Source organism: Mirounga leonina, unplaced genomic scaffold (genome assembly GCF_011800145.1).
Source record: "Mirounga leonina isolate KUSES-001 unplaced genomic scaffold, KU_Mleo_1.0 Mir_178, whole genome shotgun sequence".
Classification (NCBI taxonomy): domain Eukaryota; kingdom Metazoa; phylum Chordata; class Mammalia; order Carnivora; family Phocidae; genus Mirounga; species Mirounga leonina.
Window position 1 is genome coordinate 8,608,036 of NW_023270464.1, and position 16,661 is coordinate 8,624,696.

Consider the following 16,661-nt stretch of genomic DNA (forward strand, 5'->3'; position numbering starts at 1 on the left):
CACTCCCCAAAAGAGCTACTGTTGACTGATGAAGAAATGAAAAAGAACAACACAACAGAAAAATGAGCAACAGAAATGAACCTGGCAATTCACTAAGGAAGCAATACTATATATAAAATACTATAATAATAATAATCTCATAAAAGATGCTCAGCTCCACTAATCAGGAAACCATCAATTGAAAATAAGGAGTTATCAATTTGCAACCATCAGATTGATAAACATGGAATTCTGAGAAACAAGTGTAGTCTCAAACATTACTTCTGGAAAGTAATCGGCATTATCCATGAAAACTTAAAAATAATACCAATATACTCTTTAATGACTTCAGAAATAAAAAGCACCAGTATATGAAATCATGGACAAAGATGCTTATACAACAGTGACTGCACAAAGACCTAGAAACAGAATTTCCATAATATGTAAAGTTTCTCATCAAAAGAATAAGATGGAAGGATGTTCACCCTGTATTGTTAAGTAAAATTAGTTAGCTGGAAAATAGTGTGCAGAGTCTGACCTTTTTTAATTAATTAAAAACACACACAGAACAACCTTCTTGGGTCCCCTACCTCCTCGGGAGCTCTGTATATCTCACTTTGCTATCACTCAATAAACCTTGCTTTGCTGCCCACAAAAAAATAATATGATATAATATAATAATAAAATCACAAACTCTATATATGATACTTTTATTTGTAAAAGTATGTGTAACTATGGAGAAAGGTTTAATTCAAGAGCAATGGGAAATGGGGTAAGGTGGAGTTGACCTATTTTACTCATTCTAATAAGCATACATTGCTTTTATAATTGAAGACAAAAACTAACATATTAAAATAAGTTACAATGAAAGAGAGCTATATGTAAAAACATGAGAATAACTCTGAAACAAGATGTGAAGCACAAACTGCAGAGTATCTATGGTGTGACATCAAGAGGTGTCTCCATAGCTCTATACAAACACACATGCATGCACATGCCCACATGGAGAAAGACCTAGATAGGTATAACCAAACAGGCAACAGTGTTTCCCCGAGAGGGAGAAGTAGACAAAACCGAACCCAAGTGGAATTTGAGGTTTACCTATACTATTTCAATTTTTACAACAAAGAATATGTACATATTACTTACGGAGTAAAGATTGAAATGTTTTAAAATATTGTAAAACAATGTTCATTTCAAAATAATGTTTATATTTTTAAATGTAATTAAGTCTAACTTTAAACAAAGAATTTGGTTCTATTAATGCATATTATTATTTTTTTTTTTTGAAGATTTTATTTATCTGAGACAGAGAGAATGAGAGAGACAGAGAGCACATGAGAGGGGGGAAGGTCAGAGGGAGAAGCAGGCTCCCTGCCGAGCGGGGAGCCTGATGCGGGACTCGATCCAGGGACTCAAGGATCATGACCTGAGCCGAAGGCAGTCACTTAACCAACTGAGCCACCCAGGTGCCCCTATTAATGCATATTATTAGCAGTCTCTTATCAAGAAAAAGTTTCTTCAGTTACCCTCCTGAAAAGATAAAACATAGGCTTTTCATAGTTTCTATTTTCTATTCACTTAACTATTCTATGGGGGTGTACTCTAGTTTTAAATTACGTATATTAATATGAGCTGCATGTAGGTAAAACAGTCTTTTAGGAAGAACTATAAAAGTCAAGGTATTTTCTAAATCAAACCAGAATGAACTATTTTTAAATCATAAAAGGTCAAAATTTTTAGCCACTGCTTATGTAATAAAATCTCATGTACAATTAGTCCAAGAATAAATACAATTAAGCTTTATCCCCAAACTGCTCTAGGCACTTCAGAGTGTAAAGGGCAGTACAAAATAGAAGATTCTCCTTATATTCTTTATTTTGCATTAAAAAATGCAAATGATATATTACAAATACGAACATTTTAAAGAGAATGAGATTAAAGAATGCATAATTTTAATAGTTTTACAGATTTATTGCTCTGCAACAAGCAAATTTTAAACTGCTTTAAAAAGATCTAAAAACAAATATTTACAATTGATTTTCTTTCTTATAACTTAAACTTCTTAAATTTAAAATAATTGACATTAATGATAACTACCATCTTGGTAACTTAGAATCAATTACAATACTTTAATGTAAACATCCTCCGTAATGATAACCAACAAGTTTTCATTTGTTGTGCAATAGGGCTCCATCACATAAAACTGCCAGTATTTTCATCTTCGGTTAATTATCATCCCGTATTGCCCATCACCTTTTTTCTTCCCCCTGTAACAACTGTTATGACTTAAATAACATTTCAGGTGGATGGAACTCATATTATTCTATGAAATCTTTCATACAATTAATATTTGGAGTATTACTACTCTCTTTAGTGCATTTCTGTTATCTACCAAAAGATGGAGGCATTATTCAATAATACACGTAGATCAGGAGCAGTGTTGTTAACAGGATTATGAAGCAAGTCATCTATGTAATTGTAAATTTTCTAAAATCCGTATTAAATGAAATGAGGTAAAATCAGTGAATACACTTTATTTAACCCACTACATCCAAAATACTATTTCATTAGGTAATGAAATTATTAATGAGGTAATTTACATCTTTTTGTGTGTGCTGTCATCAAAATCCAATGTGTTATTTCACACTTAAAATACATCTCAATTTGGACTGGCCACATTTCAAACACTCAGCAACCACATGTGGTTAGCTAGTAGCAACGATGTTGGGCAATGCAGATCTACAGTTACAGTACAGGAATAAAATAATCAAATTTTCCAAACATTTAAAAAGTTCTATTATGAGCAAATGGGATCATTATGTCTACTGCAAGACAAAAACTGAATTCGTCTATAATCAGTGGCGCTTATCAAAAGAAACTGGCGAGGCTGTGACATTGAAAACGCATTTTCCTCAAATCTTCCGTACATGATTCTACCCAACTGGCTCTGAAATAATATCTAAGTTTTACCCAAAACAAAACAAAACAAGAATTTTTTTTTTTTTTCTATTAAGAGGAAGGCTGACTTTATTTTATACAAAAACCACTTCTGTCCTGAGTCAGACTCATGTTTATCCACATACTCTGGCTCCGAGTAGCCGAGACGGACATTTCAGACATTCTCAAGGACCTCAAGATCCTCTTAAGGGCATTTCTGTTTTCCCCTGGAGGGTAGGAGACAGGGTTTATTTTCCAGAGTTTTCATTTGTACATCAATCTAATGGCAGTGATCCTTTTACCTAGAAGCTCTGGGCTGGTTAAAAACTCTATGGAAGACAGCTGTTAAGAGATGGGGTGGAACACGGTCTCTGAAGAGTTTTTACAGTTCACATAAATGAATTCATTGTAAACAGCCTTCTTTAAGCCTTATCCAGTCAACTGTGTAAACTGGGTAGCAGAGTAACATACACTCTTTATCAGATCAGCAAGGAATAACAAATTGTTTTAAGTGAAAAACTTCAGGTATAAGTAAAATCACAAGCGTTTGGGCCTATAGGTAGAGGGCAGGCGGCTTGGTCAGGGGATCTCCCTCTGGGTTCTGGTGTGTGTCCCCTCAGCAGGCTCCTGCAGCACATAGCAGTCAGCAGTTTTCCCCAGTGGCTCCCTAGGATGGTTTTGCAGTAAAGGTCTCTCACAAGATACTTGCCCAGGAAACTCCTGTTCCAAGCACTCTACAGGGAAAAGTTCCTGCAAGTTCTTCTGGTGACACACCACAGCCGAATTCTCTGCCATTCAGTGAGCCATGCACGGGTGTGCCTTTTCCAACATGGCTGGCTCTGAGCCCTAGGGATGGGTTGGGGAGCCTCTTCTTTGGCATTCCATCACAGCACCAGGGGGAGTGGATGTTCCTATACCCGATTCTTATATTCTTTAGTGTTCCCTTTACTTCTTACTAGCTAATCCTTTGTTACTCCAATCCTGTTATATTTAATCTCTTTACATTAAACTTGCTGGGTTCACTCCGCATTCAGCTTTCTGTCTTGACAAGGACCCCTTTGACAAAACATGCCAGACTGCCAGTTCTTCATGCAGCTTTCTTTCATGCTTCTAGCTCTCAAACACCTTCTCAACTGACTGGTCAGTCATGCCTTATTTTAAAAATGACCCTAATATAGGAAATAAACTTGAGGCTTGACCATTCACTCCAGTAAAACCTTCTTTTATAAAACCAACTTCAAACTCCTATTACATAGTAAATGACTTACCCTAAAAAAGGGATTTATACTTTTTCAGAAACTCACTTATTGCATAAAGGGAGGCAAGACCTATAGAACCTAGGATGAAAACAAAAACTAGATACTAATTCCTTTAAAGGCTACTGGCTATCTCAGTCATAATTAGCAATAAAGATATGTTTAGAAATTAACTTAACCATATCCCACAGGTTTTCTCCAGTAACAGGAGAGTTCAGCCGGGAGGGCTAGAAGAAATGAAAAAGAAAAACTAAAGGCACACTCAAGTCTGACTATTTAGACTGTTGTGACCATTGCTCAATCTTCTAAATTTTATATAGAAACAAAATATGTATACATTGTAATTCCTCCTTAATAGCAATAAAAAAATTCTCTCTTTCTGCATGGCACATACAGAATTCTAGGGATGACAAAGGCAAAGAGATGCAGAGATTCTAAGATGGTACGTGGGCACAGAAGTAAAGAGTGGTATGCTGAGAAGGCAAGGGAATAATTATACCTGTTCTGCATATTTACAAGCTAATTTCCCACAATTTAAGTTTATTCTTTACATATTGTAATCTACTTTCTAGAAATACATGTGTGTGTATATGTTTTTGAAAAAATCTGAGTATCTAACTGCTCATTATGGCAAATGGCTTTCAGGTGATAACAGAGATACAAACTTGTATGAACCTTATCATTTTGTACAGAGCTTCTCATCTTACATGTTCATTTATGATGGTGATGATGACTAACCTGGTCCATCTGATTTAGAAGGAAAACATCTGTTGTTCAAACTATGATTTTTGTAGAAATGCATAATTTTTAATAATGAGAAGGACTAAGGAAGACCTTTTTTTAATTTAAGGATAGCACCGTTAAGCCTTCATCAGTGGTATAATGATTATCAGGTACTTAGATTAATATTTGGAGTAAAATGATCTTTTTTAAGATTTATTTATCTTAGAGAGAAAGAGAACCCCAAGAAGACTCCCCAGTGAGCGCAGAGCCCGACGCAGGGATTGATCCCATGACCCTGAGATCATGACCCAAGCCAAAACCAAGAATTGGATGCTCAACCGACTGACCCATGTAGGTACCCTACAGTAAAACAATCATCTGATTCAGAGGTACATTTGGTTGATTTTACAACCAGGGGCCAATGTTGCAACACTCTCATTTTTTATGAAGATTCTCACATGGACAACACAGAAGATTGTTCTACATTATTTAAATCTGGAAATAAGAGTATTCATACATTTACTATTTTTAACACACGTTACCAAGTGGACAGTCCATTTTTAAATATCATATCTTATGTTTTATATTGTACTTGTATAAGAGCTGATGAATTAAATAAAATTCATACTTTTACTTTTTAAATTGTGGTTATAAAGTATAATATTTAAGCCTGCTTTTCTGCCATTAGATCCATAAACTCCCCTCAGGAGTTAAAATTGACCAGCAATCATTGAGCACACACATTCTTACACTTGGGTTTCTAGTTAATTACTAGAGAAAGGCACCAACTATGGTCTTTCCTCAGCCTGGCTCCTTAGAAAGCGTATCAAATACAAAGCATCAGCTTGCAATTTTAACCTGGTGACCTAAAATTCCCAAGGATTGAAAACAAGTTGGCTCTTATCTAAGTAACAAAAGTTCAGGATGGGTCATCAGTGTTCCACTCATTTTTAAATGTTAGACAAAGAATCTTACCCCAAAAAACCCTAATTCAAGTAATAAACAACTTTTTAAAAAACTTCCATATTTTTCCTACTGAAACAATTTTTTCCAAAACAAAAGAAAAACTTCTTAGAACTCCAATCACTCTCTCCTTTGCTCTTGTGATCCATCCACACAGGTCATCTTACTGTTATTCCTAGTCGAGAAATGGCATGTGCTATTCTTATTCTGTAATAATTTTCATCGAGAGAGCTCTTTCTTACTCATTTCAAGATGAGGTCACTTTAGAGAAGCCTTCTTCTCTGATCATATTATCTAATATTGTCCCCTCCACGTTCACTATCATACTATATCCTTTTTCTTTATGGTACTTGCCATTAAAAGAAATTACTTTTTCATATTTCAAAGTTACTTATCTGCTTTCTTCACCTGGATATAAGCCCTAAAGTTCTGTGACAGCATGGATCTTGCCTAGACTGTTCACGGCATAATTTATAACCATATATTGATAACATATACATGATATCAATAAATATTTAGCTTAGTAAGAATTAGCAGGATAATGTCAAGATTACTGGTAAAAAAAAAAAAAAAATCCTTGAACTATCACTGTAAAATGTTCACGGTGCTGCATCAACTCACAACCAACTGCCTTAGTCCAACTGGAAGGCATAGAAGCCAAGGGCAAGAAGTCATTAATCGATTCATTATTTTCACAGAGACACTTCAAGAATCGTATCTTTCTACCTGGCCCTTTTTTTCAAAGATGAAGGAGAAACCAAAAACAAACAAACAAACATGAGGGACTTCATAGTCTGAAAAAGAAAATGTAGCAGTACCTACAACAAGTTAATTACCAACATTATCACATGTAAATCTTGTTCTGAAAAAAGCATCTATCTAGGGGCGCCTGGGTGGCTCAGTTGTTTAAGCGACTGCCTTCAGCTCAGGTCGTGATCCTGGAGTCCCGGGATCGAGTCCCGCATCAGGCTCCCTGCTCAGCAGGGAGTCTGCTTTGCCCTCTGATGCTCCCCCCTCTCGTGCTCTCTCTCTATCTCATTCTCTCTCAAATAAATAAATAAAATCTTTAAAAAAAAAAAAAAGCATCTATCTATTAAACAGGAAGTAATAAAACATTTTTTACTTAAGACAAAGAACTAAAACCGAAGATCAGGAAACAAAATCTGAAATTCACCAGTCACAAAATGGGCACATCTCCACATTTTAAAAGAGTAAAAAGAAATGTCCAACTGATACATGTAAATGTCTCAATAATTTTTAGCCTGCTGGCAAAGTTCCAGAGAGAACCAAGTAGTATCTGACAGAAACTATATATACTAGAATCAAAAAATATTTATAGCTCTCTAATATCTAAGAAAACAATTATGGACAGTAACAAAAAATGTAAAATGTGTAAGTAAAAATAATGATCTTTAATTTAAAAGCTAAGACTTCTCTAAGGTATTTAAGCAGATACATTACATGCATACATAGGTGTTAGGATTTACCTGGCACTCCTGGAGAACAAGATCATGAGCTTAAATTCAACCTTGTATAGTAAAAAGCTGATAGTAAAAGGTGGACCACATAGGAAATGGTTTTCATCTCAAATGTATCAGCGTAACTAACTGGGCTAACCACTTGGATTTAGTCTAGAAATTTCTCGTTTGTAAAATTCAATTTTACTATCATGCATTTACTATATCATAAACCATATCAATACTGATACCACTATCTTCAGAATTTAGTAGAAGCATTTTCTCTCAGGAGAAACAATGAATAAAGAGAATATTTAAAAATTTTACAAAGTTTCAAACTTTTTTTTTTTTTTTAAAGATTTTATCTATTTATTTGACAGAGAGAAACACAGCGAGAGAGGGAACACAAGCAGGGGGAGTGTGAGAGGGAGAAGCAGGCTTCCCGCCAAGCAGGGAGCCCGATGCGGGGCTCGATCCCTGGACCCTGGGATCATGACCTGAGCCGAAGGCAGACGCTTAACGACTGAGCCACCCAGGCACCCCAAAGTTTCAAACTTCTTAAAACACTGCTTTCAAGCACTTCAAAAGCAATTATTATGCTAACTATAAATTAAACCTTTTCTATTTGTTAAAATACATTCCCTAAAAACTTCAGACAACAACTTAGGCCTTAAATAAACTTTGTCAGTTTATGGAATGCCTGAGTGTAAGTAATACAAAACATAATCTTTACAATGCAAATTCAACATTATCTTAGTCTGAGCTTTTACTACAATACAATTTTTTCAATACTGCACCTGCTTATGATAATCAGTAGCACCACAGTCACCTTTACTGTAACAGTTCACAGGACAGAACAAAAAGGTAAACTGTGACCCAAGGGGGAAAAGTCCTCAGACGGATCTGTTAAATTAAACGTTACACAGTAGGGGGAGTAAACTATACCCAAGCAGAGGCTTAGAACATAGCCTGCAAATCAAATACTCTCTAGATGGGCAGGGATCACAGTGAGACCAGTCAAAGAATCTTCCCACTGAAAGCTACTTGGTTATCACCATGCAGCAGTGCCACCAGCTGTGGACTCTCTCAGTATCCCCAGCTCCTGGAGTGCAAGTCTTAGCCCAGAGTGGGCTCTGAAACATCACTGAATAAAATACAAAACAAACTTGGCAACAAGCATCAAGGTATAAGGAAATCCCTGTAGTAACTCTCTCTATACACACATTGTTTTTTAGTTTAAAAACACGACTATTTTAACATTCTAGACCAGGGACTGGCTTTTTCCTTATATGGCTCTGTGAGCCATAGTCTCTGGTGCAACTTCTTAATTACGCCATTACAGGATGGGTTCCAATAAAACCTTATTTGCAAAATCAGGCAGCAGGCTGTATTTGGCCTATAGGCTGTAGTCTGCCAAACCGTGTTCTAAACAATAGTGAGGATACACTGCTCACCTAGTTATAATGATAATTATAACACATGCTAATGTGTTTTTCTCAAGAGGTCTGTCCATGTAATGTTTGCTTTCTCAGGAAAGAACATCACACAGAACAATGTAAGTAGGTCATAACAATGATGGGATGCTGTATAGGACTCATGGTGTTTTTTAACACCAGGATTTTACTCTTAAAATAACATCTAACTTGTTTCTCAACAAAGGATAATTCTCTACAACTCCACAGTTATCTGGATTTTAACATGAACTTTAGGGGAAGGAATAAAACCTTTAAGCAACTGGTACTACTGTACATCTTGCTTATGGGCAGGTCAGAGTTCTCAGGAATTAAATTCTCAGCACAAAAATCTGGAAATAACCTGAAGACTTTGGGTCTTCTGTAGTTGAAGTACTCTTTTCTTTAGTATATGCTACATGTTCTAACCATGTTCCTAAATCTGGTAGTGCACAGAAGAGAATGATACCAGGAACTTAAAACAAAAAAACCCCACTATTCCCTGCCTCCATCTGAGAACAGGGCCTAGGATTCTGTATTTTTAAAAGATCTCATATAACTGGTATTACCCATGAGAATACCTGAGGTTCCCAATTAAAACACCCCAAGTGAAATATAAAAAATCTTTTTTATAAAAACCTCAACTTCTAAGTTACAGATGCCAAGTGTGAATGAAATTTAATGAAAAAAAGTAGACATCAAAAAACTTTCTAAAATTTCAAATTTGCTCACAATAAAAACTAATGGCCAAAATTTGAATCTTTCTTTCTTTTTTTTTAAGGAAAATCATGTCCAAATTGTTTGATACCACCAGCATGGTTTCTAGGTGAGAGAAATGTGTTAAAATTACATCTGCTCCCATGAATCATCCAAGGGTGTTAGTTATATCACTGTGTATGTGCTGTGGCAGCAATCTTTTTCCAGGTAACATCTGTGCTGTGTCAGGAAGATTTTTAAAACCAGTATGTTAACTTGTAGCAGTTAAAAATAATAATCAGTTGTAAGATAAACCAGGATGGCTTGTGACATACTATTAATATTCCTTTTAAAAAAATCATTACAACCTTAAAATAAAGATCAGAGTTAATTTATAAACCTAAAATTTGAAATTTATAAAGAATCAACTTCACAAATTTCTCAAAACCAGCAGTGCACAGTCGTATCACTATGGCTTTTGACAATCTTTTAAAAAGCTTTCTTCTGGCTAGATATTCCTCCTTTCTCTGTTTACTTCTTTCTTGCCTCCTCACCTTCCTCAAGGAACGTACTCCCCACAGTCCAGTTGTTGGCCTCTCCACATTGTTTTTCTTCACAACCTTAGTGACTTCTATGGCTTGAGCTAACACCTCCATGCAATTAAGTCCCAAATTACCATCTCTAATCCTAAACTATTTCACTCAAGTTTTCAAGTGCCTCCTGAAGATCTCCATATGGATTATTATTAAACACCACAGATCAACTGGGTGGCCTACAGAACCCTGGGAATGTCCACAAATTTTATGTAAAATGCTACATGTATGTGTACATGTGCCCTTTTCTAGAGATGATGGCAATAATTTTCAGTTTCTCCAATGTACATGCAACCCCAAAGACCATATAAACTCAGGTAAGTCATATACTAATAGTGTACCAGACTCTCGGGCATAAATACAGAGTGTATTTTTCAAAAGGAAAACAAAGTCCAGATGAAACTGTCTAGGGAAGGACTGCTAGTACAGTTAACTTTCCCAAGCAATAGATTCTATCAGCCGGCTAGCATCTTCTAATTCGGTGGATCAGCAAACTGCAGCTCAAGGCCAACTGTTTTTATAAAAAGTTTCACTGGAACACTGCCCTGCCTGTTCATTTACATACTGTCTACAGTTATACTTCTGTGCTACAAAGACAGAGTAGTGACAAGAAGCTGTGTAGTCTGCATACCTAAAATATTTATTCTTTCATTCTTTAAGAAGTTTCACTGACCTCTGGTTTTCTAGATAATCCCTAAATTGATTTTTAAAAACCCAAAAAAACACACAAAAAAACATAATCAAAAGAAAATCTATCTTCTAGTTTTATTTGTAAGCAATACCACAAACATGTATCAAGCACACATAACTATATTAACAATAAGAGTGTGATTTACCTGCCACTGCTAGGCTGCTGTGGAGAGTGTCTGGAATGATCAGAAGGCTCTGACCGTTGATCAGGTGATCGTGACCGGCTGTGGCGGGGAGGTCTGTCATGTGATCGACCGGAATGATCTGATGCCAGTGACTGAATTTCTGAAATGTCTGTTAGGTAAAAGGGTGCTATTTATTTTCCCATGAAATGATTATAGTAAAACGTTAAGGTACTCCAATGAGAACAGATATAAGCTACTAAATGTAATTTCATATAAAATTGTTGTTTTAAGCATTAACTTTATCAACCACTGATAAAAATGGTGAGCTGCCTACAAAAAAAAAAAAGTGTCACCATCGATGGACCCTGAATGCATATGCTAAGTGAAATAAGTCAGAGAAAGACAAACATGAAACAAAACAGAACCACAAAAAAACCCACAAACCTACACAACCACCAAACTCATAGAAAGAGATCAGACTTGTGGTTACCAGGAGGGCAGGGGTGGGGGGAAGGGGAATTAGAGGAAGGTGCAAACTTCCAGTTACAAATAAATGAGCACCAGGGATGTAATGTACAACATGATGACTATAGCTAACAGTGCTTTATGGTATATAAAGTTGTTAAAGAGACTAGATTCTAAGAGTTCTCATCACAAGGAGAACTTTTTTCTTTTTATTTTATCTATAGGAGAAGATAACAGACGTTAACCAAATATACTACGGTAATTGTTTCACAATATACGTAAATCAAACCATCATGCTATCTATGTACCTTAAACTTCCACATTGATGTATGTCGATTTTTTCTCAGTAAAATAGAAAGTAACTAAGAGTAAACCCTCTACCCCCAGTATAAATATTTGTAATTCTTAGATTTTGAAGGTGTCTGGCTTGTAGAAAATTATTTCGCTCAAACGTATCAAATCTTCCTACAACTTTAATAGGGCACTTAAAGGGACTTTCCAAACAGAACTGTACTCACCATCTCTCTCAGAGGCATTAGCAGAGTGGATACTGTCAGAAAGATCAGGGACGTTCAATAGGGTAGCTCGTTCATCCCTCTGAACTACCATTTTTAACTTGCCTTTAGACCTTTCTATCAATGTCTTTGCATCTGTCAGTGACATATTTTCTGTCACAGTACCATTTATCTGCAATGGAAAAGAAACTAGGTTGAAAATAAATGACAAAAATATAAATTAACTTAATGTTATGAAACAGGAATATTTAAATTATCCTTGGCTTGCCGTAAGAACCAAAACAGTCCTTTTATACTTTCCTGTATTATCAAAGTACTCCTCTTCCCTGAAATAATAAAATTTTAATATACTGTTGCTTTATCAGAAAACCCAAATTACTATCACTGAGCCTGTCACTTTCTATTGCTTATAAGCAAACTAACATTTCAATAATATTTAGGGCAGTCATCAAAACACTTATTGTATAAGACTAGACATATCTACCTACAAAGTAGCTCCTACCAGTGAATGGTAATTCATTTGTAGCGATTAATCGCTCAGGATGACTCCAAGCCTAAAGAAAAACATTAGTGTTGACATGTTAATAACAGACAAACCATTTTTGTCCATTAGAAATGGCAAGCCATCCAGTGCCCCAAATATAGATTTTTAATTTTTTTGGCAAAATTGCTTTGAACATGAGCAGAAGCATTATATGATTACATTAGAATTTGTTTTATATTTCAGTTTATTAAAATGTAAGAACAGGACTATACCTTTAATACAACATCGCCTTCTTGAATATTGCCATCTCTTGCTGCCAAACTATCTTGTGAAATTTCCTTTACAAATATATGGCTGGCCAATCGAAGACCATACTCTGAAAGAACATATTTAAATGTCTTTAGTGTAAAATGCTAAGAGACTTAAGAGTTTAAAAGCATAATAGTAATCACCACATTGAGTTTTTGTTCTTTTTAAGATTTTATTTATTCATTTGACAGAGAAAGAGACAGCAAGAGAGGGAACACAAGCAGGGGGAGTGGGAGAGGGAGAAGCAGGCTTCACGCCGAGCAGGGAACCCGATGCTGGGCTCGATCCCAGGACCCCGGGATCAGGACCTGAGCTGAAGGCATATGCTTAATGACTGAGCCACCCAGGCGCCCCCACATTGAGTTTTTAAGTACAATCAATAACAAGAAATTATTCTTGGTTACCCTGTAAAGATGACATTTCCTCTAATCATCAAAGCAATGTGAAAGCAAAGGAAGTATGTGATTCAAGCGAAGACTGACAGACCTTATTCCCATTTTACTCAGAGAAAAAAGCCCTGAAGAGCAGACCATTTCTTTCTATGTTGTAATAATACACTAGCTTCTCAGAAGATTTAACGAATACAATTCTAAAAAGTGAACTGCTTGAGGCTGGAAAAACTCTGGAAAGGTTGACAATTTTATTGATGACTTGTGTTACCAAGCATACACTGTTTTTGTTTTCCCCAACTTCCGATTCTATACACCTCTATACTGGAGAGACATATACAGAGCATTAGGACATAAACTTTGTATTAGTGCAAACAAAGGCTTCAACTAGCTGTGCAGATACAGGCAGGAGTTATAAATGCCAATCCTTTCCTTTTAACACCAACCAAGTATCCAAAAGTGAGGCAACATTAATTCTATCTATGGGGGAGGAAATGGTCAGAGTTGAGGAAGGTACCAGGAGAGTCCAGAAAACTGTCCAGGGACCTGCAAAACTGTAGAATTTTGTCTGTTTGTAAACTAGAACAATGACGACAACATAACACCAACAGTTTGAAAAGCACTGCTCCTGGTTCTCTCAGGAGAGAGAAAAGGACTGTGTCTTTCTGCATTAAGGAAAAGGGGGGAGACCCCCCCAAAAAAACCCTCTTGGGGTTTTGTTTTTAATATGGGATGGGTAGCAGGTCAGCTAACTCAAGCTTCTATAAGTTAACTTAAGGCAAAGTTAAGGCAAATATACAAAGAGTGCTCACAAGCAGGAAAATCAGGGTAAAAAAAATAAAATGACTTTTGAGGGGATCTAGGCAGTCAAGTATATGTGCTTAATGGTTGTTATATCACAAAAGAATACAGTATTGATGACAAACCTGTCCTTATTTAAGATTAAAAAGTTACAGGGGTGGGGCGCCTGGATGGCTCAGTCGTTAAGCATCTGCCTTTGGCTCAGGTCATGATCCCAGGGTCCTGTGATCGAGCCCCACATCGGGCTCCCTGCTAGGCGGGAAGCCTGCTTCTCCCTCTCCCACTTCCCCTGCTTGTGTTCCTTTTCTCGCTGTGTCTCTGTCAAATAAATTAACAAAATCTTAAAAAAAAAAAAAAAAAAGTTACAGGGGCACCTGGGTGGCTCAGTCAGTTAAGTGTCTGCCTTCAGCTCAGGTCATGATCCCTGGGCCTGGGATGGAGCCCCGTGTCGGGCTCTCTGCTCAGTGGGGAGCCTGCTTCTTCCTCTCCCTCTGCCCCTGCTTGTGTTCTCTCTCTCCTTGTGTTCTCTCTCACTCTCAAATAAATGAAAAAATCTTTAAAACAAAAGATTAAATAAAGTTATAAATGACCAATACAGAGATGACTTCAAAATAATCCTCATATGCATTTACTCCAAGTGTTTCCTTGAGTAAATATTAACTATGTGCCAGGCACTATGGATAAAAAGCAGCAAACAAAAGACAGTCCCTGCACTCTGGCAACTTCCACACACAGCAGGGGCAAATATAAGTGTGAGAGGAGGTCAGATAAAGGCAATACAGGGTTCCGTGTCCAGTATGGAGTTCAAGAAGGTCTCTCTGAAGAAGAAATACTAAAGTAGAAATACTACTTTAGTAGTATAGATAAACCAGAAGGATGACTGTGTGTAGGTGGGGTGGGTGGTAGAGACAAGATGGTTAAAAACAAATGCATCTCTGTGAAGGTGTCTGCAGAACTGACTGGAAGGGATCCACAGACTAGTTTTTGAGACTCATTAAGTTCACTTAAGAGATGATGGTTGCTCACGAGACCAAAAAAAAACCAAACAAACCATAACTATTAGAGGATGTGAGGTAACTAAGGTATCATGTAAATGATGGCTGTGATAAACTTGATTGTGATCATTTTATAATATCAAACCATCATGTTTACATCTTAAATGTATAAATTTTTTTTTTTAAGATTTTATTTATTTTTTAGAGAGCGAGCGAGAGAGAAACAGCATGAGAGGGGAGAGGGTCAGAGGGAGAAGCAGGCTCCCCGCTGAGCTGGGAGCCCGATGTGGGACTCGATCCCAGGACTCTGGGATCATGACCTGAGCCGAAGGCAGACGCTTAACCATCTGAGCCACCCAGGCACCCTTAAATGTATAAAATTTTATACACAATGTCAGTTACATCTCAACACAGCTGAAAGAAAAAAAGATTATGGTAGCTTGGATAAGGGTGTTGGCGGTGGAGAAAGGCAGAAGTGGGATGGCTATTTAAGCGTGGTATTTAGGAAGTTAGCATGTATTAACTGGGTATAGGGAAGTGAGGAAAATAGAGATGTTAAGGATAACTACCATGTTATCCATAACCGGCATGAGAAACTGGGTAGATGAGAATTTATCAAACGAGTGACTTCATAAGAAACACAACAATTTTAAGAGGAAGATGTGAGTTTCATTCGAGATTTGTTGAGTTTGAGGGAGCTACATGAAACACTGAAGTGAGTACGCCTAATGGTCAGCTGGCTCACAAAAGTACACAGACATGGACTGGAGAAATAAGGTTTGCCATTAGCAGCAGATAACTGAGGCAATGAGTAGATGAGACTGCGTAAAGAGGTTATGTTGAAGAAAAAAAGAGATTCTGGAACAGAAATCTACCTAAGGTTAGAGAGTAGGATGAGGAGAATAAAGTTGCAAAGGATACAGAAAGGGGGTGGGAGACCCAGAAGGACACAGTATTACCATTCTCTTGAAGCTGAGAGAAGACATAATTTCAAAACATAGGAAGTCGTGCTCACTTCAGCAGCACATATGATAAAATATAGAAGTGGTTAATGCTATGTAAAATGGTACTGAAAAGGCAACTAAAATAAAGACTGAAAATTTCTACTGAATTAGTATGAATGGTTTGGGGAGCAAGGTGAAACAGATATCAGGCCAGAGAGGGTTGGAAAATGAGTGGTAAAATGAAGTAGAAACAGCAGGGCTAGGCAGTGTGAGAAGTCCACTGCAGAGTAAGGTGGGGAGCAAGAACTAGAAAAAGGTCTGTCAGGTGCCGGTAGAGCAGATCACAGTGAGCCCGAATGGTATTCTTAGAACAACACCATTTTACCAAAATGATCAGTCACAGATGCTTTCCAGCATTTGAGAGACATGTCCACAACAGGAAGATGCCACAGATTCATTCTTATCAAATCTGATTAACTAGGGGAGGCAGCTGGCTTCAGTTTCAAAAATTTTAAAGATGTCCTGCATTACGGAGAGATACCCTATCAGGGGGCTCCTTACCCTTAATCTCTTCATTTAAAAAGTATTCTGCCCCCCACCCCTCAAGCCTAAGATTTCTTCCCATGATTATGCTACTACTGATCCTAACAGCTAGGTAAAACACTGAATTTGAGCTTGGTCATGGTATGACATTTGTTAGCATAATTTGCATTTGGCTAACCTAATCACAAGGAATCCAAAATCCAACTACTGGACAATTTATCTGTTGCTACAACAAAATAATTCAAGAGAAAAGAGATGATTCCGAAAGCCTGCTAAACGGGACATGACTTACGGCAACAGGACATAACAATGAAGATAACAAAAAAGAACAAAAGCAAGGATA

The 16,661-nt window shown here is 36.9% G+C and overlaps 1 protein-coding gene across 6 annotated transcripts in view; it reads right to left on the bottom strand.

Annotated features, from left to right (window-relative positions):
• TJP1 (tight junction protein 1) overlaps positions 1 to 16,661 on the bottom strand; it is a 106,188-nt gene that overhangs the window by 39,167 nt on the left and 50,360 nt on the right. For all 6 annotated transcript variants that reach the window (XM_035023991.1, XM_035023990.1, XM_035023989.1 and 3 more), the window contains exons 6-8: positions 12,610 to 12,713; positions 11,857 to 12,025; positions 10,895 to 11,042 (exon numbers count right to left, since the gene is read on the bottom strand). In XM_035023991.1, the coding sequence (XP_034879882.1) occupies positions 10,895 to 11,042; positions 11,857 to 12,025; positions 12,610 to 12,713 (421 nt within the window). The remainder of the gene's footprint in view (positions 1 to 10,894; positions 11,043 to 11,856; positions 12,026 to 12,609; positions 12,714 to 16,661) is intronic.